The sequence below is a fragment of the Glycine soja genome, chromosome 4 (assembly GCF_004193775.1).
Source record: "Glycine soja cultivar W05 chromosome 4, ASM419377v2, whole genome shotgun sequence".
NCBI classification, from domain to species: Eukaryota; Viridiplantae; Streptophyta; class Magnoliopsida; order Fabales; family Fabaceae; genus Glycine; species Glycine soja.
The window spans coordinates 13,150,654-13,178,515 of record NC_041005.1 but is presented as its reverse complement, the minus strand read 5'-3'; the positions used below and the strand labels follow the sequence as shown (position 1 = coordinate 13,178,515).

The window sequence follows — 27,862 nt, the reverse complement described above, 5'->3', positions numbered from 1 at the left end:
TGACATTAGACATCACTATATCAGAGATCTTGTTGATGATAAAGTGATCACACTGAAGCATGTTGACACTGAGGAACAAATAGCAGATATTTTCACAAAGGCTTTGGATGCAAATCAGTTTGAAAAACTGAGGGGCAAGCTGGGCATTTGTGTGCTAGAGGAATTATAGCAACTACAGCAATCTGAACGTGCCCAAACGAATCACTTAGCATTAATAGCACGTTCACTACTGAACCAAGGAAAATTCGACCGTTGCTTCACACGGCCCTCTACATTCCTCATTCAAATATATATCTGCTTGACATTCGTGTTTTGTTCAGCATTTCCCAATAGTTTTCTGAGATTTACGAAATCATTCCAAACGCTCTGCTTTTCCATGGCTACCTCATCAAAAGAAACTGCAGCTTCTGGTTCACCATCTGTCCCATCATCTCCACACCAGGAACAACCTGAACTCAACATCCAACCCATCCAAATAATTCCTGGTCAAGCCTCTGTCCCTGAGAAACTGGTTCCCAGAAGACCACAGGGAGTGAAGATTGCTGAAAACCCTAGCCCTGCAACGAGTCCTAGGGAAGTAGACACGGAGATGGACAAGAAAATACGCAGCATTGTGAGTAGCATCTTGAAAGACGCCTCTGTTCCTGAAGCTGATGAAGATGTCCCAACATCGTCCAACCCAAATGTTTCTGTGCCTGATGTCGAGAAAGATGTTCCAACATCTTCCGCTCCAAATGCTGAAGCACTCCCTTCACCCAGTGAAGAGGGATCAACTGAGGAAGATGATCAAGCCGCAGAGGAGACTCCTGCACCAAGGGCACCAGAACCTGCTCCAGGTAACCTCATTGACCTTGAAGAAGTAGAATCTGATGAAGAACCCATTGCCAACAGGTTGGCACCGGGCATTGCAGAAAGGTTACAAAGCAGAAAGGGAAAAACTCCCCTTAATAGGTCTGGACGAATCAAGACTATGGCCCAGAAGAAGAGTACTCCAATCACTCCTGCCACATCCAGAAGAAGCAAGGTTGCTATCCCCTCCAAGAAGAGGAAAGAAATTTCCTCATCCGATTCTGATGAGGATGTCGAACTAGATGTCTCAACATCTAAGAAGGCCAAGACTTCAGGGAAGAAGGTGCCTGGAAATGTTCCTGATGCACCATTGGACAACATTTCATTCCACTCCATTGGCAATGCTGAAAGGTGGAAATTCGTGTATCAACGAAGACTGGCTTTGGAAAGAGAACTGGGAAGAGCTGCCTTGGATTGCAAGGAGATCATGGACCTCATCAAGGCTGCTGGACTGCTGAAGACTGTCAGCAAGTTGGGAGATTGCTATGAAGGCTTAGTCAGGGAATTCATTGTCAACATTCCCTCTGACATATCTAACAGAAAAAGTGATGAGTATCAAAAGGTGTTTGTCAGAGGAAAGTGTGTTAAATTCTCCCCTGCTGTGATTAACAAGTATCTGGGCAGACCTACTGATGGAGTGATAGATATTGCTGTTTCTGAGCATCAAATTGCCAAGGAAATCACTGCCAAACGAGTCCAGCATTGGCCAAGGAAAGGGAAGCTTTCAGCAGGGAAGCTAAGTGTGAAGTATGCAATTCTGCACAGATTTGGAGCTGCAAACTGGGTTCCCACCAATCATACTTCCACTGTTGCCACAGGTTTGGGTAAATTTCTGTATGCTGTTGGAACCAAATCCAAATTTAATTTTGGAAACTATATCTTTGATCAAACTGTTAAGCATTCAGAATCATTTGCTGTCAAATTACCCATTGCCTTCCCTACTGTATTATGTGGCATTATGTTGAGTCAGCATCCCAATATGTTAAACTACACTGACTCTGTGATGAAGAGAGAATCTCCTCTATCCCTGCATTACAAACTGTTTGAAGGGACACATGTCCCAGACATTGTCTCGACATCTGTCTCGACATCAGGGAAAGCTGCTGCTTCAGGTGCTGTGTCCAAGGATGCTCTGATTGCTGAACTCAAGGACACATGCAAGGTGCTGGAAGCAACCATCAAAGCCACCACAGAGAAGAAGATGGAGCTAGAACTGCTGATCAAAAGGCTCTCAGAGAGTGGCATTGATGATGAAGAAGCAGCTGAGGAAGAAGGAGAAGCAGCTGAAGAAGAAGAAGAAGCTGCTGAGGAAGAGGAAGATGCAGCAGAAGAGACAGAATCAGATGATGATTCTGAAGCCACCCCATGATCATCAGACCCTTATGTTTGCTTTTCACTTTTATTAGCTAAAGGGGCATGTCCCTTTGAACAATTGATTGTTATTGGTCTGTAATATTCGCACATTCATTTCATGCATCCTACTTTTGCCAAATTTATGTCTAAAAAGGGGGAGTAATAGTATTATGCTTGCTATTATGCATGATTATGTTGAATGTATAATGTATGGCAGTAGGATAGTAGGATACGATGTATGCATGATTCATAACCTTGAGGGGGAGTTGTATGATCTTAAGGGGGAGACTGCTGCTGATGATGACTGATGTAAGCTACTAGACGCTGATAGAAGATGCTGCAGTAAGAGCATGAAGACAGGGGGAGCAGATAGCGGATGTCACATGAGATGTCTTGACATCCTGGAGAAGACTAGTAGCTGATAGAAGATGATGCAGTAAGCATGGAGACAGGGGGAGCAGAAGCAGAAAGCTGATGTCACGCGAGATGTCTTGACATCCTGGAGAAGACTTGTAGATTAGCAACTTGAAGAATTTCCGCTGTGCTTGATTACTCTGAAAATGGAAGTTGCTGATCCCACATGCATAACTGCTCGTACCTGCTCAGGAAGTGTCTAAGTATGTTTTAGACAAAATTTGCCAAAGGGGGAGATTGTTAGTGTTTAGCTCTACTGAGCTGTAAAAGATTGGCTAAGATTTTGTTAAAACATGAACACTTAGACAATGAAGGAAAGCTGGAGTTGCTGCACATGATGTCCAACGTTATGTCAAGGAATAAGATCGGGCTGCACAATGCACAAGGCAAGATAAAATGTCAAATGAAGAATTGAAGTTGCAGGATCCACGATGTCGGATACAATGTCCTGACATCCTGCCCGAGAATACTGGAGTTGCTGTACAATGCAAGATAAAAGTCAAGTGAAGCATTGAAGCTGCAGGATCCAAGATGTCGGATACGATGTCCTGACATCTGGCCCGAAAATACTGGACATATAAATCTGTTATATCTTTAACAGATTATTGTGCAGTTAGCAAGAGATTAGAAGATCTATCTTTAGGAACGAATTAAAAGATCATTATGGTTCGAATTTCAAAGTAGAAGAGTTCGTTCAGGGATTAAAGATTAAAGATTAAAGATTCAAACTAAAAGATCAAAAGTTATCTTTTAGTTCTTTAACTGCAGATTTTCAGGAAGAAGATAGATCTCCTCCAGCATCAAGCCGTTGCAGCCCAGAAACGCAAATTGCTATATAATCATGGAGGCTGCACGAGTTCTGTACCAAGTCCGGGATTGAAGAGTTATTTTGTGAGTTTTGGGACTTGAGTCTTTTGTGAGCCACCTTGATGGTATACTAACATCAAGTGTTGGACCTGAGTGTGTAGAGTTGATCTCTATTGTGTAGGGTTGATCCCATTTGTTCAGAGTTGATCTCTGGTGTGTCTTTGAATAAATTGTAAACACGGGAGTGTGAGTGAGAGGGAGTGAGCAGAGGTTCTCATGTCTAAGATTGGGTCTTAGGTAGAGATCGCACGGGTAGTGGTTAGGTGAGAAGGTTGTAAACAGGGGTTGTTAGACCTTGAACTAACACTATTGAGAGTGGATTTCCTCCCTGGCTTGGAGCCCCCAGATGTAGGTGAGGTTGCACCGAACTGGGTAAACAATTCTCTTGTGTTATTTACTTGTTTAATCCGTTCATACAGACACACATAAACTGCATGTTCTGAAGCGTGATGTCGTGACATCCTGTACGACATCTGTCCCCTGGTATCAGAATTTCAGATTGGGTTGGGTGTATTGATACAAGGCGTTCAGTCACTGGTTTTTCTATTTACCTTGGATTTTCTCTAATTTCATGGAGATCAAAGAAACAAGAAACTGTCTCCAGAAGCTGCAGTGAGGCAGAGTACAGAGCATTGGCAAGTGCTATATGTGATATCCAATGGCTCACTTATCTTCTTGAAGATTTGCTTGTTCCTTTCATCCAAACTGCACTACTTTTCTGTGATAACAAATTAGTACTCCACATTGTTGCCAACCAGGTCTTCCATGAAAGCAACAAACATATTGAAATTGATTGTCACATTGTCAAAAACAAAGTTCAAAGTGGGATCCTCCGTCTTCTTCCTGTATCATCCTCTCACTAGAATGCAGACATTTTCACTAAAGCTCTCTGCCCTGCAGCTTTTCAGTCTCTTCATTCCAAGCTGGGAATGTATGATATCCATTCTCCAACTTGGGGGGGCATGTTGACTAACTCTTGATTTTGTATTAACTAATTGTAGCTAGTTTGCTTAGGTTAGTTGTGCTTTGGTTAGTTAACCATGTTGGTTATCCTTGTAACTAACTATAAATAATGTACTCAGCTTCCTTCACAAAGCAAGTAATATAAGTATTATTTTCTCCTTCATTCTGTTATAGCTTCTTTCTTTTTCTGCATTATTGCTTCTCTTGCATTGCCAATTGTTCTTTATTCTTCATGAGAGAATCAAGCTTTGATACATTCTCCATATTTTTATAATTTATACTTGTACATAGTATCTTTTCTAAAATAGTGTTTGTGAAGATTCAAGAGTGATTCAAATTAAGCTTCTTTTTCTCTCCTTTTATCTTTTCAAGTTTGGTCCTTTAATAAGGAAACTTTCTCTGATTCATTACACACACACACACACACACACACACACACACACACACACACACACACACACACACACACACACACACACACACACACACACACACACACACACACACACACACACACACACACACACACACACACACACACACACACACACACACACACACACACACACACATATATATATATATATATATATATATATATTGATTGTTAGTTGGTTCACTTTGATTTATCTAATTTTTTTGTTAATTAATATGAATTAAGTTTCCCTTAGAAAGACATGTAGTACATGGGCACCTCATGAAAGCCTTTCGAAGCAGATTAAAAGAAAAAAAATATGGTACTTCTTAGTTAGCAAGTGCATGTGAATGTGATTAGTGAGATGATCTACGAGATTGTCTTTGAAGATAGGATCCTTTTTATTTATTTATTTTGGAACAAGTAAATAGTGAATTTGTGTAAAGGATTTTTATTGTCAATGTAAAAGTTTTCACACTAGTGCATAGAAATTTAATTCTTTCAAAATATATATTGTTGTTTGACTTAGCTGATAAAACTTTCTTAGTCCAATGTCAAACTTTTGATAAAGGATCTGCAAAAAAGAGTTAGTTGAAATTCCCCCTGTCATACCCTAATTTCGTCCGGGGATTATTACTTGATGGCATGCAACCTTTGGTTAGCCGCTTTGAGGTACTTGGCGTCCTTTGTTGCACAATAAATGAAGTCTCGAGACGTCTCGGAAATCAAAAGGAAGCAGGCTTGCGCGATCCGTGAAATTCCGTAATGTGGCGGAAGTCGAAAAGAGGTATTTTTGCGCAATCCGTGAGTTTCCGTAACTTCTTCAAAAGTTAAAAAAGAGTAAATACATAATCCGTAAGGATTCGTAACCTTGCGGAAGGGAAATAAGTATCGTTACGAAATTCGTAAAGTTTCGTAACGTAACAGAAAAAGAATTACCAAAAAAATAGAAGGGGGTGCATTTAGTAAAAGGGGGGTGCAAATAGCAATCTGGCCCACTTGGGCCTTCCAGACCCTTCCTCCAGAAGGCCGTTGCTTCTGGAGGTAGCAACCTTGCTCGCCTGGGCGAGCTGGGCGACAAGCTTCTCCCCTATTTTGCTATAAATAGGGGGAGAAGTGAAAAAGAAAAGGGTTTAGCCCCTTAGGCACTTCTCTCTCTCTCGAAATTGCTGAGGAAAATTATTTCTGTGAAGAAAATCCAAGCCGAGGCGCTTCCGTAACGTTTCCGTGAGTAATTACGCGAAGATTCTCGACTGTTCTTCAAGATTCATCGTTCGTTCTTCGTTTTCTTCAGTCTTCAACGGGTAAGTACCTCAAACCAAGCTTTTCAATTCATTCTATGTACCCGTGGTGGTCCACATTTTGTTTCATGTATTTTTTCTCTCATTTTCATTTACTTTTTATATCCCCTTTTGACGTGCTTAAGCCATTTATTTAAGTCATTTCTCGCTTAATCTAAAAATAAAATAAATTTTCACCGATCGTTTGAATTGTATCATCCGTTAATTTTGGTTAAAATGAATTCCGACCGTTCGGTCGTGCCGTAACCACGTTGGAAATCAAAAAAGAGGTAAAATAATAATATAATAATCAAAAAATACCTTTTAGTAAAATAAAAGTGAAAAATCAATCGGACGTTTTCTCTTTGGGATTTCTCATTCTTAATTGAATTGACTAATAACTAAAGTAAAACTAAGGCTAAAATCAACTCGCCTAGTCAAGCTCGTCCATAAAAATAGGGTTTTGAAAATTTATCATTTCAGTTTCTCACTAAGTAAAAAGGATCATTTTTAAGGTCCAACGCCTTAAAATGATCACCCCTCAAGTAAAAAGAATCGCTTGATTCACGCATAAGAAAGAACTACGTAGGTCTGATTTCCTCTCCAAAGAAGGGTACGTAGGAGCAAAAGCCCCGCTTTTGTCGACCTCAAAAAATAAAAAGAAATAAAAGTTAAGATGACACAATTCCACAATTCTAAAAAATAGGCTATTGTCCTTTGAGACAAACGTGAAAGGTGCTAATACCTTCCTCAAACGTAAATACAACTCCCGAACTTAGAATTTTCATTTTGACCGGTTTCCTTCGGTTTTCCCGACGTTTTCCACAAATAAACGTTGGTGGCGACTCCGCGCATCTTTCCCCCTTTGGAAAGCGCACCCGTGAGCCTCGCCCTCGCTCGCCCGCGAAGGGCACGTTGCGACAGTTGGCGACTCCACTGGGGACATTTTTGTGAGTTAGGCCCATTTTAAGGAATTGTGGATTTGTGAAGCTTTGTGTGTGCATTTATTTGAACTGTGTAAAATGTAAATAATTGTTGTCTATTTCGCATTCTTTACATTGCATTCTAAGCACCCACGGGTTTGAGTAAAAAAAGGGGCCCTATACCCAGGTTCATGGGAATTTAAGGAGTGAAGGTGAATCTATCATCATGCTAGGTCTTCGACTTGCTTGATAATAGTGAAACCTCGTCTAGAGCTTTCTCTCTTTATAATGTGTTGTCGCTGGTATTCCATACCGCCACAATATTATTATCTTGAGTGATGATACCTCTAGAAAACAGCCGTGTGAGTTATGAATTGTTGGGGAGTAGTTATTAGAGACCCCTAGATATTGTCCTATAGGTTCCCAAATAGGGGCAAAGAGCAAACACACTCCGTGCCATTCGTTCTCATGCATTTTTTGGTAAATAGCACTAGTTTATAGTTTTGCTAGTGATGTTCGGTTTCTTTAGAGTAATACGTAACCTTTTTAATACTACGTTGAGGCACCATCATGCCCAAAACGTTGCATTAAAGTTGGATCTCTGTAGTCTCGTATGTGTGAATTACCCCTTTGTGTTGTTTTCTTTCCGTTTCATGCATGTGCATCTGCATCATACCGTCACACATGAGTTATATGTGGGTCTCGTCTTTTGTCATGGGAAGCCGGAAGATCCATATCGTCTTCTTAACTGCACACATGGGGCACTGCGCCCCCCAAATGCGCAATAAGGAGAGATAATTTTCCGGGCTCTCGTGTCCGTAAATGCATTCATATCATGCACCGCATAAACATCTCTTCAGCATCATAATAAACATATCGTTCCTGAATTTGTCCGTTATCACATTCCCATTTTGCATGAGTCATTGCATCATCATGCATATGCGTTCAACATACTTTTTGTTTGCTCATACATGATCCTTGTATTTTCCTCTACGGACAAAAACAAAAAAGAAAGCGCGAAAATCCACACTACATTCTTAGTTGCATATATTCGGTACCATGAGCCAACCGTGTTGGGATCATAAACCCATTTCACTTAAAAACAAAATGATTGAACATGGTACCTAATGCATGGTTAACTAAGAAAGGATGTTTCTTCGGGCATCTCAAATCTCATAATTACATTTTCCATGCACGGCATGCATATTCCCGAGTCTTTCATCCCTATGAACTGTTGATGAAGTATTGGCGATCAAAATTGCCATTCCCTGGGTTATGGGGTTGAACCAAGCTCGTACTTTTATGAAAAGATTCATCGAGTCAAGTTGAAGTATGGAAGTAACCATCTTGCAAAAATTGGGGCAAAAGATGGATCGGGTTACATCGTTGCTTCGTCTACTGCCAAACACATTTAGGGCTGTCGATGTCCCTATTACTTCCAGTTTCGCCTTGACGGAGATGTCATGGACCATGTTGAAAATCTAAATTGATTCAACCCCATATCCTGTGTAAAAATTCGCAATACTTCAATTGTGCATCATTCGCATACATCCATGTTGTTCATTGGTTGCATTGCTCATTGCATTCTTTCCTTGAAAAGAAAAGAGAACCTAATCATTGTTATAAAAAAGAAAAAAAGCATGCTTTACGGTGCCCTCACCGAACCTGTGCTAGAGCTTGAGTAACGGGTAAAGTGGAGGAGGTACAAGAGTAGATGGAGGCCGACATGGAGGCCATGAAAGAGCAAATGGCCGCAATGATGGAGGCCATGATGAGCGTGAAGAAGATAATGGAAGCCAATGCGGTTGCAATTGCCGCTACCAGTGTTGTTGCTAAGGTGAACCTGATGTCCCCATCCGGCATCAACCAAATGAATCATCCAACCTCAGATATGGTAGGCAAAGATTTGGGAAGTACGGGCGGCCCCCATGATGTGCAAATTCAAAACGAGCACACCTTCCCGCCATATGGCTTGCCTCTCAACTATACGCCACCCAATGTGGCGTACACTCCCAATCAGAATGTCAATAACCCCACTCTTATACCCATTGAGAGCCAACAACCCCAAACTGATCATGCACATGTCTCCTAAACCGTGGGGGAGACACATGAAATTCCCCATCACAATCTAGCCGACTTCGAGCCTTGGCTCGGATATGCCACTGAAGGGCAAGCAGTTGGTGGTATACCCCTTGAAAACACTTCGGAAGGCCCTCAGTATCACCCCCAGCTACACCTCTTGCATTCCACAACAAGTAAAAACCCTCATGCTATGGCAGAAATGGGAAAGTTGGACCATCTAGAGGAAAGGCTCAGGGCCATTGAAAGAGGTGAAGATTATGCCTTTGCTAACCTAGAAGAATTGTTCCTAGTACCCAATATCATCACCCCTCCCAAGTTCAAGGTGCTGGACTTTGACAAGTACAAGGGGACTACTTGCCCCAAGAACCATCTAAAGATGTATTGTCGGAAGATGGGGGCATACGCAAAAGATGAGGAATTGTTGATACATTCCTTCCAAGAAAGTCTTACTGGGGTAGTTGTTACCTGGTACACTAACTTGGAACCTTCTCGAGTCTACTCTTGGAAGGACCTAATGGTTGCCTTCGTTAGGCAATGTCAGTATAATGGCTTTGGATAGGATGCAACTACAAAACATGTGCAAAAAGGGGGCACGAATTCTTCAAAAGAATACGTCCAAAGGTGGAGAGACCTGGCAGCTCAAGTGGCACCTCAATGACGGAAAAAAATGATGACAATAATAGTAGACACATTACCAGTATTCTACTATGAAAAAATGGTGGGCTACGCACCTTCAAAGCTTTGCAGATTTGGTCTTTGCCAGTGAAAGGATCGATGTGGGTCTGAAAAAAGGCAAATTTAGTCACCCTGCTTGGACGAATGAGAAAACTGGGGCAAATGAAAAGGGTGAGGATGAAGGAGAAGCCCGTGCTGTGACTGCCATTCCAATACAGCCAAGTTTCCTACCAACCCAACAATGTCATTACTCAACCAATAACAAACCTTCTCCTTACCCACCGCCCAGTTATCCACAAAGGCCATCCCTAAAATCAACCACAAAGCCTACCTACCGCACTTCCAATGACAAACACCACCTTTAGCGTAAACCAAAACACCAACCAAGAAATGAATTTTGCAGCGAGAAAGCCTTAGAATTCACCCCAATTCCAGTGTCCTATGCTGACTTGCTCCCATATCTACTTGATAATTCAATGGTAGCCATAACCCTAACCAAGGTTCATCAACCTCCATTTCTCCGAGAATACGACTCGAACGCAACGTGTGCTTGTCATGGAGAAGCCCCGGGGCATTCCATTGAGCATTCTAGGGGCCTGAAGCGTAAGGTGCAAGGTCTAATTGATGAGGGCTGGCTGAAATTTGAGGAGAATCGTGTGTAAATCCTGACATTGACAAGAGATGCCACACATGGGGCAATTTTGAAAGCTGTTGTTAGATGTCTCTAATGACCCATCAGGATTTTCAAGTCTGTACCATTATTGTAAACCACAGTTACAATGTTAAATGAAATGGATAAAGTTGATATCTTTGTCCCTCGTCCTCTCACAAACGCATCTTTGCTTATTCAACTTTCACCGGAATGTGGGTGCAAGCCATTGGTCTGTTTGCTCAAGCGACCTGTGCTCCTGAGTTTGGACTTCCAAGACCGTTCAATCAGAGATTACTCGTCTTGCACGTTGGTGGGGCTGCCGTAAAACAACAAGTAAAGTTCAAAATAAATAAATTTCAAAATAAAAATAAAAATTAAAATAAAAAAAAAAGGTTCAAAAAGAAAAAGAAAAAAAAACATTTGATTGGCTGTGTTTTCAAGACGTTCATGTGACCTCATTTTATCATTCCGAAAAGTTTGTCTTTTTAGAGAGAAGTGAGTTATCAAGAATAGGATGTTGGACAAATTGCCTCAGTTAACTTAAGAAAAATGGGGGTTGAATTAAGATACGAAGACTATTCCCCAATTAAACTTTCACTCTCTCTTTTTGGATTAACAATGCACCCTTAACATGAATTACTCAAAAGACAATTCAAAATAAACTTCTTTAAAGCAAAAGATAAATAGCGATAAATAAAAGAAGTTTAAGGGAAGAGAGGAATGCAAACTTGATTTATACTGGTTCGGCCACTTCTTTGCCTACATCCAGTCCTCAAGCAACCCACTTGAAATTTTCCACTCTCTTTGTAAAACTCCTTTTACAAAGTCTGAACCACACAGGGACAACCCTCCCCTTGTATTCAGGAATCCTCTACAACAAGAGACCCACGGTCTCTTAATCCCTTTTCAGAAATAAGAAGAGAAGAAGAGATCTCTCTTAAAAGAGATAGATTGTACAATGAAGATCAATCAAAGTTCCTTATTGACTATGCAAGTGGTTGACCAAGGAATCTTTTTGAGAGGATAAAATATTTCAGTTCAGAAAAAACTCTTAATCTTTTAAGAGGATAAAACTTTTTGGGCAATGAAAACTCCCTTTAAGTTCGTGTTTCCAAGTCACCTTTGATGGTCATTCATAAAAAATTTGAATAGGTGTGACTCTTGGCAATTATTGTCTGAAAATCCCCTCTGGTAATCAATTACACATTATAAATTTTGAATTCAAATTTCTAGTGACTGTGATAAACATTTTCAACTGCTGGTAATTGATTACCATAGAGAAAATCTCAATTTGAAATGATAGAATTCTTTGGTCAAACCTTTTGTATTTTTCAATTTGGAAACTTCTTCCTAAAGATTCTAAAGATCAACTTGATCATATATCTTGATTTTCTTGGATTCTTGTCTTGAGTAAAACTTAGAAGCACTTGATCCTTTAGCATCATCAAGACATTAAAACATCTTGCTTCTACATAGGAGTCATTTGACTTAATCCATCAATTGAAAAATCCTTCAACTATTTCTCGTCCTAGGAAAATTCTTTTTGCAAGAATCAACTGCATCTTTCGTTCTTCCTCACTGCGAGGTTGTGAAAACAAGACAACAATTGGTACCTCTAAACCCTACACTGGGCAATGAAAGGCACCATGCAAAAACCTCAAGCGAACCTAGGGGCAGATTAGAAGTTTTCACCCAATAGGTTCTCAGATACAAGGTCATTGGTACCCCAAAGTCTTACACTGAGGCAATGAGGGGCATCGTGCATGAGCCTCAAGTGAACATAGGGGCAGATCAAAAGTTCTCACCCGTCGATGTTTTTAAACAAAGAAAAGGGAGACAAGCCTTGGAGTTTCAATAGATTGATTAAACGTCAAACGACTCTATTCCCGTCACTCCAAAATGGTCAAGTGACTAAATCAAAACAGAACATACACTCTGAGGGAGTTCCCAGAGAGATTTGCAAAAGATAGGATAAGGTTGCATGAATTATCACCTTTTTCAAAAGGACAGTCAATCTGTGTTTTCCAAAAAAAAAATTAATCAAAATCAAAATCACAAAATAGGGAAAGAATGTCATGAACATTGTACAACTTTCTATTGCATTGCATTGTTTCATATGAGGTTAGCATTACCAAATTTCACGACAAAGGTTGCATTAGTCTGCATCCCTAAAAATCATGTTAACTGCATAGATTTCCTACATCTCGTGTCCAATCTTTTTGGATGACCGACCCTCTCGATGAGTCGATCTCTTGCTTTCTCATAAAGGTGGACCCTTGGGTACTAGTACCTATCACCTTTAGAGGACTGTATGTCCTCACCATAAGAGGACTGCACATCCTCGCCTGCAGAGGGCTGCACGCCCTCGCCTTTAGAAGGCTACGCGTCCTCATTTTCAGTGGCTCCATATCCACACCTTAGGGGAATATAAGGTCCTTTGCCCTTAAATGCTTAACCAAGACTTGCGCTCCCGGTTACGGGGGCCACGGTTTCCTTTCAACGGTTCCTGGGCTACCCCCTGATATTGGAGGGTGACCAACTGTGCGAGCACATCCAGAGAGGGAGGCTATCACGCATCAACTATGCATACCGGGGCAAGATTTCACCCGTGCCGCTGCAAAAAGACGAGTGTGGATCATGCGCACCAATGCGACCACTTTTACATGGATATGGATGACGTTGCTATTTAGTAACATTCTGCCCGGCAACCATAATGCCAATCTCCCCCTGCAGATGTATCGGTTGGTCTGTGCCGTCATGACATAGGTAAGTATGCACATGGTTCAATTGATTTCTGATGTCATCTATTGTTTGCAGGGATCGCGCCCACAAGACGCCCAGTGGGCCCGAAGAAGTCCAACAGGGCCCTGGGGTTTCTAGCTCTGGTTACGGGCCTCTGTCAGTCCTACAGGGTGCCCGTTCCCCCAGCGAGGTCATGCCATCGTGACATAGGTAAGTATACATATGGTTCAACTGATTTCTGATACCATATATTGTTTGCAGGAATCGCACCCACAAAGACACCCAGTGGACCCGGAGAAGTCCAACAGGGCCCTAGGGTTTCCAGCTCTGGTTACGGGCCTCTGTAGTCCTACAGGGTGTCCGTTCCCCCCGGCAAGGTCACGTCATCATCGGTAAGTATGCACATCACTCAACTGATTTCTGATTTCATCTATTATTTGCAGGGATCGCGCCTGCAAGACACCCAGTGGACCCGAAGAAGTCCAACAGGGTCTTGGAGTTGTCAAGCTCTAATTACGGGTCTCTGTCAGTTCTACGGAGTACCTGTCACCTCCAGCAAGGGCATCAGGCCCCCTACTAATCGAGCTTTCATCAAGAAGTATTGCGTCTCCAGGCAGGCGCAGGGCGAAACACCACAGCAGCCTGGGGATGGCCGGCGGCGGGCAGCAGACGCACCGCCATCACCTCTAGAGTTCACCTCAGCTCATCCACAAAAAGGTTAGAGCGTTGCTTACGACCCATGGCCGACCAATAGGTGACCAAGTCCAAAGTCAAAGGTAAGGAAAGTACTAGGTCCGTGACCGACAAGCCATCATGCATCCAGCTCAAGACGTTAAAGAAGCGCTACTAGGAGGCAACCTAGTAACTTTTAAATCTCTGCTTGTTCGATCACCTTTGTTCCTCAAGTAATAGTATGACACACCTAGTTGCTCATGATCCTAGGAATTTAAATAAAACAAGCACAAGCTCGGAAGGTAGTCATACCTCACAAAAAATATATGTATATGTATGTTTAGGTAGAAAGATACCTTAGATATGCATGTATATAGCAAAAATATCTCACAAAACATATATATGTATGTTTAGGTAGAAAGATACCTTGGATATGCATGTATATAGCAAAACTATCTCACAAAACATATATATGTATGTTTAGGTAGCAAGATACCTTGGATATGCATGTATATAGCAAAAATATTATACGTACGTTTAGGTAGCAAAATACCTCATGAAAAAAGAGAGAGAGCGAGCAAGAAAAGAATAAGAAAAAAAAAATAGAAAGAAAAATAATAAAAAAAAGTTGTCTAGCAACATGCTTTTGAAAAGAGATGACTTCCAACTTTTCTTTGAAAAAATTTGTTGATCATAACTAGATTTTGAAAGAATGTGTATACACCTGAAGGGTGAATGCTGTGAAAATTTTCCCGGACGCCCAAAATAGACTTGAATGAATGCACAAATTGATAAAAGAACGTATTTTGGAAACACTTGGTTGACTTAAATAGGGAAAATGAATCCTGAGCCCTAGTGTCACATGACCATAAAAACTTGATGCTTGAGTGTCCACATGGGTGCATGCATGACCAGTTTTGCATAAAATTTCCTAATCATCATTTGTTGCATGTGTATCATGGAAATAATGTAGGGCATCCCCTTTATCCCCGAACCGCTGGCCAAACCCTGACATATATCATGACCAGCCGTTCTACAAGCCTTGAGCCAAAATCCCAACTCACCATAATCCTTGCCCTCGGAAGAAAACACAAAAAGAAAAGAAAATTCCCAAACCAAGAAAGGGAGAAGACACAAAAAAAGAAAGAAAATTCCCAATAAAAGAGTGGGAGAAAGCAAAAAAAAAGAAAAAAAAGAAAAATTCTCGATCAAGGATCGGAAGAAAAAGAAACATCCAGAAAGGTCTTTGGACCAGACAATATCTGAACAGTACAGAATTGTCACCAAGTAAACAAAAAAGAAAGGAAACCACGACCCAAAGTGGTCCTCTCCCTTTGATTGCCAACCAAAATCTTGTGCGCTAGCGACTTTCTCGCCACGCACTAAACAAAAACAGAAAAGGAAAAGGCAAAAACACTCGAAGCCAAATTCCCCACCTAAAAACCATTCCCAAAATAAGTCCTATTGATCCATGATCACGCGTGTAATCTTTGATTTGATAGAAAATGATTTGCAAAATCAAGTTATGACATATCTATGGTTCGGAATTAGGATAAAACACTTACCTGTGTGAGATTGATACACTTTGAGTGATTTTCTCCTATTTTTGTTGAACCCAGTGTTTCCTCTAAATGGTCGTTTAGAAACGAAGTGCTAACATCCAAAATCTCATTCACGGTTATGAGAAAATTTCATCAGCATACTCTCCTTCCCTGATAGACACATTGTCTTTCATCCAAAAAGCATAGGTTGCTCTGATCAGTTGGAAGTTTTGTCTCTTTACTAAAGCATGTTCGCATTTTGGTGAAGAAAACGCCGAGACTATTTTTAGTCTCACAGTTAGCAAGAACTAAGTAGGTCTGAGTTCCTCATCACAAATTGAGGATACGTAGGAGCAAAAGCCCTGCTTTTGTCGACCACCCCACTTTTTGCTACCGTGACCCAAGAGTCCGGGGGCATGCGGAGCCACATGACCGTGGGATCCCCATATTCGTATGTTCCATCATTTATCATTTGTATGCTATCTTCTGTTTAACTGAGGGACTAACGTTTGTTTCATGTTGATTGACTTTTGTTTTACATATCGTTTGAGTTGTTACGTCGGTACTTGTTTCATTGTTGTCAATAGTGTTTGTTGAAGTTCCGGAACCGTGTAGAGTTTTTCATTTAGGAACGTCGTCCTAAAAATAAAATGAGCCAAAAATCCTAATAAAAAGAAAGAAGCATTGTGAATAAAAGTCATGTTCATAAAGAAAAGAAAAAGTTTTTTATTTATACATGTATGTAAAAGGAAAGTGTGTAAAAAAGGATTGTTGTGTGTAAATGATGCGTGGAAAGGAATTCTTGTGCGTGTGAGCAACGAGTGTATATGAAGAAACTTTTGTGTATAAGTGTGTGTTGGGAAAAATGAAAAATCTTTGAAGATAAATAGGGTTTGTATATAGACCGTGTAACGTAAAAAGAAGAGTTCTAATGTGTGTATAAAAAAGTTTGTCATAGATGTACAAAGAAAGATTTTCCTCATAAAGGACCACGGGTGTATAGTTTAGTGAACGTATATAAAATAAAACAAAAAATGTAAAGGGAAAGAAAGACCGCGAAGGTCGACATGTTATAGTTAAGAAGTATAAATCATTCGTAAAGAGCAAACGCATCTTCTGGAAACAAGGGACTGATGCTAAGAGTTTATTTTCCGGAATGAACCGAGGTAAGGATGGATGAATTCATTGAACTGATGAAAAGAACATAACTTGGAAACGTTGGGTCTGTCTGTGTAAATTCCCAACCGTAGTATCACAATGCCATAAACAGGATGCTTGAGTGCCCACCTAGCTGTAGCCATGACTAATTTTGCACGTTGTTTTCAAATCATCATTGTCACATGTGCCTTATGGATCAATATGGAAGTTTGGCCTGAAACCGACACCTTGACACCCAAATTTGTTTCGCCCCAGATATCAAGAATGGGTTCCCACGATAAAAGACCCCATTGAAACACAACCTTAGACTTTTTGAACCTTGGCCTGTAAAAAGGGAATCCTCATTCTTTCCCCCCGAAGCAAAGGACAGCGGAATCTCCTCAAGGGAGAGCGAATAGAATGCTAAAACCCGATTTCCCAAAGAAAGGGATGGGGAAGGAAGAAATGGAAAGAAAGAAAAGAAAAAGATGAAAATAAAGAAAAGAACAAAAGAAAGAAAAGGGAGGATTCCCGATCAAAGATCGAAAGGAAGTGAAAAGGGAAAACAAGCAATTCTCGATCAATGAAGGAAAGAGGGCAAAAGTTCTTCAAGCCAGATTGCCACTCAAAATAATTTTTCGACTGGAAATATCCCACCCCACATGAACAAAGAGGAAAAGACCAAAACACCCAGCTTCCTCTCCAAAAACACCACCCTCGAGAAAATCCTATTGGTCCGTGATCGTACGTTTGATCTTTGATTCGATAGGAAATCGTGTGCAAAATGAAGTGTTGGTGCAGTTATGGTTTGGGAATAGGATAAGACATTTGCCTTGTGAGTTTTATAAACTATGAGTGATTTATGTTCATCTCAGCCCGATGTTTCCCCTGCATGTTCATTTAAAAGCTAAAAGTTGACGTCTTACCCTTCATTCTCGGTTACAAGCAAAGTTACCCGTGGCACAAGTATATTGTTTCTCTAAGATATGGTGCTCTCGCGAATGATTTATTTTTCTTTACAAAAAGCATGTTTGCCTTTCAGGTGGAAGAACCCGGTAGACCGTTTGGTCCTGCCAACCACCCTATTCCGGAGCCACATGAATGTTATTGCTTAGGGCTGTTCATGTGTCCTCCACTTTCGAGTTTCGAGTTGTGTTTCATGATTGCCTAAGTGAGGACCCTCAAGGCAATCCTCCATTCTCACCCTTTTTCGGAGCCACATGAATGTTATTGCTTAGGGCTGTTCATGTGTCCTCCATTTTCGAGTTTGGAGTTGTGTTTCATGATTGCCTAAGTGAGGACCCTCAAGGCAATCCTCCATTCTCACCCTTTTTCGGAGCCACATGAATGTTATTGCTTAGGGATGTTCATGTGTCCTCCATTTTCGAGTTTGGAGTTGTGTTTCATGATTGCCTAAGTGAGGACCCTCAAGGCAATCCATCATTCTCACCCTTTTTCGGAGCCACATGAATGTTATTGCTTAGGGCTGTTCAGGTGTCCTTCATTTTCGAGTATGGAGCTGTGTTTCATGATTGTCTAAGTGAGGACACTCAAGGCAATCCTCCATTCTCACCCTTTTTCGGAGCCACATGAATGTTATTGCTTAGGACTGTTCATGTGTCCTCCATTTTCGAGTTTGCAGCTGTGTTTCATGATTGTCTAAGTGAGGACACTCAAGGCAATCCTCCATTATCACCCTTTTTCGGAGCCACATGAATGCTATTACTTAGGCCTGTTCATGTGTCCTCCATTTTCGAGTTTGGAGTTGTGTTTCATGATTGCCTAAGTGAGGACCCTCAAGGCAATCCTCCATTCTCACCCTTTTTCGGAGCCACATGAATGTTATTGCTTAGGGCTGTTCATGTGTCCTCCATTTTCGAGTTTGGAGTTGTGTTTCATGATTGCCTAAGTGAGGACCCTCAAGGCAATCCTTCATTCTCACCCTTTTTCTGAGCCACATGAATGTTATTGCTTAGGGTTGTTCATGTGTCCTCCATTTTCGAGTTTGGAGCTGTGTTTCATGATTGCCTAAGTGAGGACCCTCAAGGCAATCCTCCATTCTCACCCTTTTTCCGGAGCCACATGAATGTTATTGCTTAGGGCTGTTCATGTGTCCTCCACTTTCGAGTTTGGAGTTGTGTTTCATGATTGCCTAAGTGAGGACCCTCAAGGCAATCCTCCATTCTCACTCTTTTTCGGAGCCACATGAATGTTATTGCTTAGGGTTGTTCATGTGTCCTCCATTATCGAGTTTGGAGCCGTGTTTCATGATTGCCTAAGTGAGGACCCTCAAGGCAATCCTCCATTCTCACCCTATTTCGGAGCCACATGAATGTTATTGCTTAAGGCTGTTCATGTGTCCTCCATTTTCGAGTTTGGAGCTGTGTTTCATGATTGCCTAAGTGAGAACCCTCAAGGCAATCCTCCATTCTCACCCTTTTTCGGAGTCACATGAATGTTATTGCTTAGGTCTGTTCATGTGTCCTCCATTTTCGAGTTTGGAGCTGTGTTTCATGATTGCCTAAGTGAGAACCCTCAAGGCAATCCTCCATTCTCTCCCTTTTTCGGAGTCACGTGAATGTTATTGCTTAGGGTTGTTCATGTGTCCTCCATTTTCGAGTTTGGAGTTGTGTTTCATGATTGCCTAAGTGAGGACCCTCAAGGCAATCCTCCATTCTCACCCTTTTTCGGAGCCACATGAATGTTATTGCTTAGGGCTGTTCATGTGTCCTCCATTTTCGAGTTTGGAGCTGAGTTTCATGATTGCCTAAGTGAGGACCCTCAAGGCAATCCTCCATTCTCACCCTTTTTTGGAGTCACATGAATGTTATTGCTTAGGGTTGTTCATGTGTCCTCCTCTTTCGAGTTTGGAGTTGTGTTTCATGATTGCCTAAGTGAGGACCCTCAAGGCAATCCTCCATTCTCACCCTTTTTCGAAGTCACATGAATGTTATTGCTTAGGGTTGTTCATGTGTCCTCCACTTTCGAGTTTGGAGTCGTGTTTCATGATTGCCTAAGTGAGGACCCTCAAGGCAATCCTCCATTCTCACCCTTTTTCGGAGCCACATGAATGTTATTGCTTAGGGTTGTTCATGTGTCCTCCACTTTCGAGTTTGGAGCTGTGTTTCATGATTGCCTAAGTGAGGACCCTCAAGGCAATCCTCCATTCTCACCCTTTTTCGGAGCCCCATGAATGTTATTGTCTAGTGTTGTTCATGTGTCCTCCATTGTCAAGCGTGAAGCCTCTGGTGACTGGGAAACACGTTATTCTGTTGTTTTCCGGATCGGTTCCTTCGCCAAATATGTGTATATGTGTATGTGTGTATATGTATATTATGTTCGTTGTTCTTGTTGTTGTTTGTATTTTGTTTTGTGTAGAAGAAAAAAGAAGGAGTAGAGACGAGAGTCGTCATCACGAAAAGGGCAGGACGGGCGAAATCAATGTCCTATCTTTGCTTTCCTCTTATCTCCGATGATAGGTAAGTAAAGAGGGGCAACTGTCATACCCTAATTTCGTCCGGGGATTATTACTTGATGACATGCAACCTTTGGTTAGCCGCTTTGAGGTACTTGGCGTCCTTTGTTGCACAATAAATGAAGTCTCGAGATGTCTCGGAAATCAAAATGAAGCAGGCTTGCGCGATCCGTGAAATTCCGTAATGTGGCGGAAGTCGAAAAGAGGTGTTTTTGCGCAATCCGTGAGTTTCCGTAACTTCTTCGAAAGCTAAAAAAGAGTAAATACATAATCCGTAAGGATTCGTAACCTTGCGGAAGGAAAATAAGTATCGTTACGAAATTCGTAAAGTTTCGTAACGTTACGGAAAAATAATTACCAAAAAAATAGAAGGGGGTGTGCATTTAGTAAAAATGGGGGTGCAAATAGCAATCTGGCCCACTTGGGCCTTTCAGACCCTTCCTCCAGAAGGCTGTTGCTTCTGGAGGAAGCAACCTTGCTCGCCTGGGCGAGCTGGGCGGCAAGCTTCTCCCCTATTTTGCTATAAATAGGGGGAGAAGTGAAGAAGAAAAGGGTTCAGCCCCTTAGGCACTTCTCTCTCTCTCGAAATTGCATAGGAAAATTATTTCCGTGAAGAAAATCCAAGCCGAAGCGCTTCCGTAACGTTTCCGTGAGTAATTACGCGAAGATTCTCGACCGTTCCTCAAGATTCATCGTTCGTTCTTCGTTTTCTTCAGTCTTCAACAGGTAAGTACCTCAAACCAAGCTTTTCAATTCATTCTATGTACCCGTGGTGGTCCACATTTTGTTTCATGTATTTTTTCTCTCGTTTTCATTTACTTTTTATACCCCCTTTTGACGTGCTTAAGCCATTTATTTAAGTCATTTCTCGCTTAATCTAAAAATAAAATAAATTTCCACCGATCGTTTGAATTGTATCATCCGTTAATTTTGGTTAAAATGAATTCCGACCGTTCGGTCGTGCCGTAACCATGTTGGAAATCAAAAAAGAGGTAAAATAATAATATAATAATCAAAAAATACCTTTTAGTAAAATAAAAGCGAAAAATCAATCAGACGTTTTCTCTTTGGGATTTCTCATTCTTAATTGAATTGACTAATAACTAAAGTGAAACTAAGGCTAAAATCAACTCGCCTAGTCAAGCTCGTCCACAAAAATAGGGTTTTGAAAATTTATCATTTCAGTTTCTCACTAAGTAAAAAGGATCATTTTTAAGGTCCAACGCCTTAAAATGATCACCCCTCAAGTAAAAAGAATCGCTTGATTCACGCATAAGAAAGAACTACGTAGGTCTGATTTCCTCTCCAAAGGAGGGTACGTAGGAGCAAAAGCCCCGCTTTTGTCGACCTCAAAAAATAAAAAGAAATAAAAGTTAAGATGACACAATTCCACAATTCTAAAAAATAGGCTATTATCCTTTGAGACAAATGTGAGAGGTGCTAATACCTTCCTCAAACGTAAATACAACTCCCGAACTTAGAATTTTCATTTTGACCGGTTTCCTTCGGTTTTCCCGACGTTTTTCACAAATAAACGTTGGTGGCGACTCCGCGCATCTTTCCCCCTTTGGAAAGCGCACCCGTGAGCCTCGCCCTCGCTCGCCCGCGAAGGGCACGTTGCGACACCCCCTTTATTCAATTTTCTAGTTTAGCCTAAGTCACTTTAAATTTTCTAGTATAGTTCTCAATTAATCTCCACCTTGAATTCTTGATGACTCTGACATGATTGCTAAACAGCTTGCAAATGGGAATGGCTGGTGCATTGGATGTGGAGGCCTTGCTGAATGAAAAGGCCAACAGAAAAGACAGATTTAATTATAAGGTTGGTTGAAGTTTGTCTTAATTGTAATTTTGAGTTTGTAAGATATGTATTGTATTTCTTGGTTACTTGTTTTGGCTATTTGTGTTTGAGATCCAAGGGGGTGTCAAGTTCTATGTGCAAGATTTGGTCCTTAATTAGTTTATACATATATGTATAGAAAATAGTGGTGTTTGAATTACTGCTTGGTTAGTTACCATTGTCTTATGTTAACATCAGATTTTGTGTTTTTAGGAAAGATGTGAAAACATGATGGATTATATAAAATGGATGAAGGTTTGCATCAAGTGGTTCCAAGACCTTGAGATTAGCTACTAGCTACTTACTAGAGCAAGAAAAATTGAAGAGTTCATTGGAATTGGCCCTGCAAAAATGCACAAAAATAGGTTGATTGCAGAGTTGCGGCTCAAAATCAAGGAAAAAGAGCTAAACTCAATTATTGTTGAAATAAGAAGGAATTGCACTTATTTACAAGAGAATTAGTGAAGGAAGAAACAAAAAAAATAGTGATATTTTCAAGTCAAGTCAGTGGAATTTCAAGGTTGATTTTTTTGGTGCAAAATGCAAGGGAAAGGTTAATACTTGATAATATAATTATACTACTTATTATCTTTAAAAATACTAGGCGGCTGCGGAATCTCTTGTTAAGGATATAACTAAATGTCTACATCAATGGATTTTTGCAGATATTGTCACTCAATGACATGTATAAGTAGCTATAGGATTACATAACAAGCTTGCAACTACAATGGGAAACTCCATTCAGAGCTTTCTACAGTTAAAAATGAACTTAAGAGTGTAGAGAAAGAGAAAGTTGTAGTGGAGACCCTTACCATGTTAAAGGGTCAACTTACTTTGTCTATGGTATGTTTGCTCCTATGTAGTGTGAACTTTCTCAAGGAAAATGTTTACTGTTAAACATTAGCTAATTTCTATAAATATGATAAGATCGTAAGCATTAAAAACATTGTCTTTTTATGGTAGTAGTCCTCATTAGTATGCACTTATGAACTATTGCTACAAAGGGTTTCTTAAAGATATTTTGGTTTGGATGAAACTTTGATTATTTTTTATATATTTTTATTAAGTTTTTTGTTGAAATGATATTATGTGTGGATGCTTTTTTAAAATAATAATAACTTCTATTTAATATATATTATAGAAATTTAAATAAAACATCTACACATCATCATTTAATTAAAGAAAATGTAACGGAAAAATGCTCTAAACAATGTATAAAATGTTTTATGTAGTAAGTAGAGAAAAATTAGCTTAAATATACGGGTGTGAAGTTATTGCAAAAAAAAAAATATGTTTTCTACGACGGTTGTGTTAAAAATCGTTTTAAAAAGTCTATACTTTTTAAGACGTTTTTTTTTCAGACAACCATGTTAGAAAATGAATTTTTTAAGACAATATTTTGGAACAGCCGTCTTAGAAACATCAACTTTTAAAAAAAAAAGTCTAAGATGATTTTGTGAAGAACTGATGTAGAAAGAAGAAATCTAAGACAGTTTAAAAACTATCGTGGAAAGTCGGATTCAAAGACAGTTGTAAACCATCGTGAAAAGCTATAGAATCATCTTTGAAAGCGATTTTTTTAGTAGTAATTATGTTTTGTAAATAACATGTTGCGTTCACTGTTTCAACCCAAAAGTGCATAGAAGTAGAATTATCATTAAGCATGGTTCTTGTCATATGTTTTTCCTTTCAACCACACCATTCTGTTGAGGTGTTCTTGGAGTTGAAAAGTTATGAAGAATGTCATTTTTCTCACAAAACAGTTGAAAAATCTCATTTTCAAATTCTTCTCCATGGTCACTTCTAATTGAAGTAATGAATATTCATTTTTTATTTTGAACTCTCTTACAAAATTTAAAGAAGTCACTAAAGGACTCATCCTTGTGAGCTAGGAACTTAACTCAGGTCCATCTACACTAATTGTCCACTATGATTAGCCCATACCTCTTTCTACTTATAGAGGTTGTTCTAGTTGGGGAAAATAGATCAAGATGTAATAGTTCTAAAGGTCTTGAGGTGGAAATAATGTTTTTCTAGAAAATGAGTTTTTAACTTGCTTCATAAAATAAATCATATTTGTATGACATATTTGGCATACCTCTTACAAGGTTATGCTTTTGTAGCTTTTTGATTAACCACAGACTAGCATGACCAAAGTTTTTATGTCATTCCCAAAGATCTTCTTTAACAGAAAGCAAGCAAGACACATTTTGATCTAATAGCTTTCCTAGTCTAATCTTATAAAGATTACCTTTCCTCTTAGCAAAATAGAGTAAAAGTTCATCACTATTTTGGATGATACGCTCATCCTTGTTAAAGGAAACATCATATCTGTTGTCACACAACTGACTTATGCTTCAAAAATTATATTTTAACCTTCAACAAAGAAAACATTATCAATAGGTGGATATATATGGAGGTATACTTATCTTACCCACTCCTATTATTAGCCCTTTTTTATTCCCTCAGAAAGTTACAATTCCACCATGCATAGGGGTCAGGCATTAGAATATACATATTTCTCATGTCATGTGTCATGAGTAGCCAATGTCTAGGTACCATGATTGGTGTGTCTTTCCTACTATCAAGGGCATCTGTAATACGAATAATTTTGTTCTTAGCTACCAAATCTTCTTGGGTCATTTCTTGGTAGTTCTGAATGCATTAGATGCACCCTTCTTAGGCAAGTCCCAGCATTTGAACATCATATGTCCTACTTTGCCATAGAAATAACAACCAACTACATGTGCTCCTTTCTTTAGCGATAATGACCTATAAGGAATATTCTTGTGAATACCTTATATTCCCTTCTATTATGACATTCCTTAAATTCAAATGTTAGCAATTCAAAATAAGAGAGACAAAAATGAATTTTTGATTCTAGTACAATTTTGGACATCACTTGTACTTGATATAAAATAGATTGTGTAAGTGATTAAGTCCATTAGACACAAACAAAAGCAACACATTATATAGACACTGATTTTCGCAATGAGTGGACGCTAGTTTAGAATAGCGCATTGGATGTACTTATAAGAGTTGTGGATTATAAAATAATATTAAGTGTGCTCATATATAATAGGTCTTGTTCACTAAAGAATAACACATTAGTTCATCAATAATTTATACCTTTTGTGAGCATCAAAATTATGGTTAAGGATGAATCATCCCGTTGACAATGGACCATCCAAATTAACATTTCCTTGTTCCCCTTTTATAAGATAATTTTCTAATTGTATGTTGCATAAATTTTTTTGACAAAAATATCCTTAATTATTTTAGTCCATATATAATAAATGTTTTGAATTGTCTCTTTTTCTCTCTGATAAGCATTGGAGAATTGAAGATTTTAATTTTAAAATTTGACATTTCACTACTATTATTCTCTTTCTATGCATTAATTGTTTAAGGTAATTTAGAAAATCTATTACAATCACATACATGTTTTTGTTAATAACTAAGATAATCGCCTTCCTTAATATTTGTAAATTAGTTAACAATGTCTTATAATTAGGGATGATCAAAGTATTTTTATTTTTATGTAATTTTATATTATATATATACACATAATTTCAATAAGAGATATTAATAATGCAAAATAAATGATATTTTGTAATTATTAACTTTAAAAAAATCATAAAGGAAAGAAATGACTTACAATATGTAAATTAAAGAAAATATTAACTAATCATGGAATTGAAATTTCTCATATTCTATTCTAAACAATAAATTGTAACATATACTAACGGTTCATCTTTGTGAAAAACAAACTTAATCCTAGAGAAATTGACAAGATAAACATTGATGTTATGCCATTACGAGAAATTGGCAAGGTAAACATTGATGTTATGCCATTACATGAACTCTTATAAGTGATGTGTAACAATATTACAGTCTCTTGTGATCTTGCCCGCCATAAAATAACCTCGGTGCTTCCCCAAAATTTGCTTCCGCTAACTATGGTGGGCATGTCCTTAATTGGTTTATTGTTAGTCACAAATTGAAAAATGGTGGAAAGAGTGTTGATCAAACCAAATAAACGTTTCCTGCCATAAAGAATCAATAAAACCATAATAGAATAAACCATATGCCTAATTGTTGGAGATGTTAAGTTAATGCTACATTGATAAAGAAATCCCATAGAAGTTGTATATATTGGCATCCCTTCTGATTGGAGATTCAAAAAATTCTAGTAGAAGGAAAACCATGATATTCAATCCGAGATAGCAAATTTTCACGTACTCGCTATACCAAAGATAACAAAAAGATATATAACTACTTTGTACAACACACTTTATGAGTGCTTAAAAATCAAAACAAATCAAAATTTAAGACATACATAATTAATAACCAAAGTCATAGTTTGAAGACACAAACATTGTTGATATAAAGCTGGAAACAATATCCAAGGTCAGAAACAAATGGAATTTCTTTTTTACACCTTCTCATGTCATAATGATTTAGATGGCCATTGAGCACTAAATTTATAACACATAGCTTCTACATTAAACAGGTGCATAAGGGTGTCCTTAATGAATAGAGAACCACAATGAATTATTACAATATATATGTATCTCCATCAAAGTAAGATCATACCTTTCATTGTGATTAAGATGAAATCCAAAGTAAAAGGCAAGAGAAAGCAACCACGAATCCCTATGCATAGCAACCAAAGAAATCCAATCCTTGCGGCTAACGTCATCCCTTGCAAAATTGATTTCAAGAGTTGGCTCAGGGAGATTTGCTGGAACTTCCTCTGATGGTAGAGTTACTTCCCAGACCTTATTTGAATGTCCATAGAGGCACAAGTTATCCTTTCCTTAAAGAAACACTCAAAAGACTTCAAATGTAGTGAAAGGACAAAATACAATATTCAATAATCACAAAGTTATTTAAATATGTTTTTAATCCTTTAAATTTGAATGATTATACTTTTAGTCCTTCAAAAAAATTATTTATATTAATTCTTTAAATTTTAGAAAACTTTTTTTTAGTTCTTCTTTATTTATTGTGTTCATGATTTCACAATCTGTAACAGTTTTTAACTGTCAAATTTTTTAATTTTTAACTTAACTGATATTTGATTGAAATTAGAACCTAGCAAAGTGAGGATAGGTGTGACCCTTTAGTACCCAACACAAATAATATAGAGCAAATCCAATGCTATTAGCATTCCCAGGATAGCTAAAGAGCACAAGAACCATGCAAGAAAAAAAATTAGAAATGTGGAAAACAAAATGACTACCAACAATAAGAAGCAAATAAAAAATCTAATTTTTTTACATGTAACAGAAACCAAACTAAAAAATTAACCAAGAAATAGATCACAACTCTTCACCTGAATCGTATAGCTCGTAAAGTTTATCAACATCTGGAAAAAAAAAGGAAAGAAATGAAGAACTTGAAGAAGCAAAGGCTGAAAAGCAAGAGAAAGAGAGAACACTAAAAAGAAAAGAATAGTACCATGAGTGAGAGCGCGAATAGCAACGATTCTTCGGGTGCTATAGTCCTTGAAGATCTCTTCAACAGTGTGAGGATTTGAAGCCATGCAGCCAAAGGATACGGATGAAAGAGTATCGAAAAAGAAGAGGAAATCTTTCTATATATATATATATATATATATATATATATATATATATATATATAGGAAATGATCGAGTCTTGACGAAATATTAGTCGTTGATGGAAAGTTCTTATTTACAATAATATTGATTGAATATAATTAAATTTAATGGACCAAATTTTATATAATGAATAATTAAATTTCTCATATTAATATTATTTATTATACATATATAGGTTAAATTACATGTTTTGTTGTATGTTTTAGTTTTTGTTCGGTTTGATTATTTATGCTTTAGAAGATTTAATTTAGTCTTTTATATTTTTAAAGTGAGTCAAAATGGTCCGTTTGAAATAATGATTATTTTTAACATTAGGATAAATTTGAATCCTTTTTTAACTATTTTGAGGCATAAAAAT

General features: G+C 38.7%; 1 protein-coding gene across 1 annotated transcript; it reads right to left on the bottom strand.

Moving 5' to 3' along the window:
- Window positions 1–380: 380 nt before the first annotated feature.
- Window positions 381–27,428, bottom strand: LOC114410578 (PHD finger protein ALFIN-LIKE 2-like). Its single transcript, XM_028374546.1, has 5 exons — window positions 27,344–27,428; window positions 27,219–27,251; window positions 26,477–26,699; window positions 25,806–25,926; window positions 381–449 (listed from the first exon to the last, which is right to left on the bottom strand). Exons 1-5 carry the CDS (start codon window positions 27,426–27,428, stop codon window positions 381–383), a joined length of 531 nt encoding a protein of 176 aa, XP_028230347.1.
- Window positions 27,429–27,862: the final 434 nt, after the last annotated feature.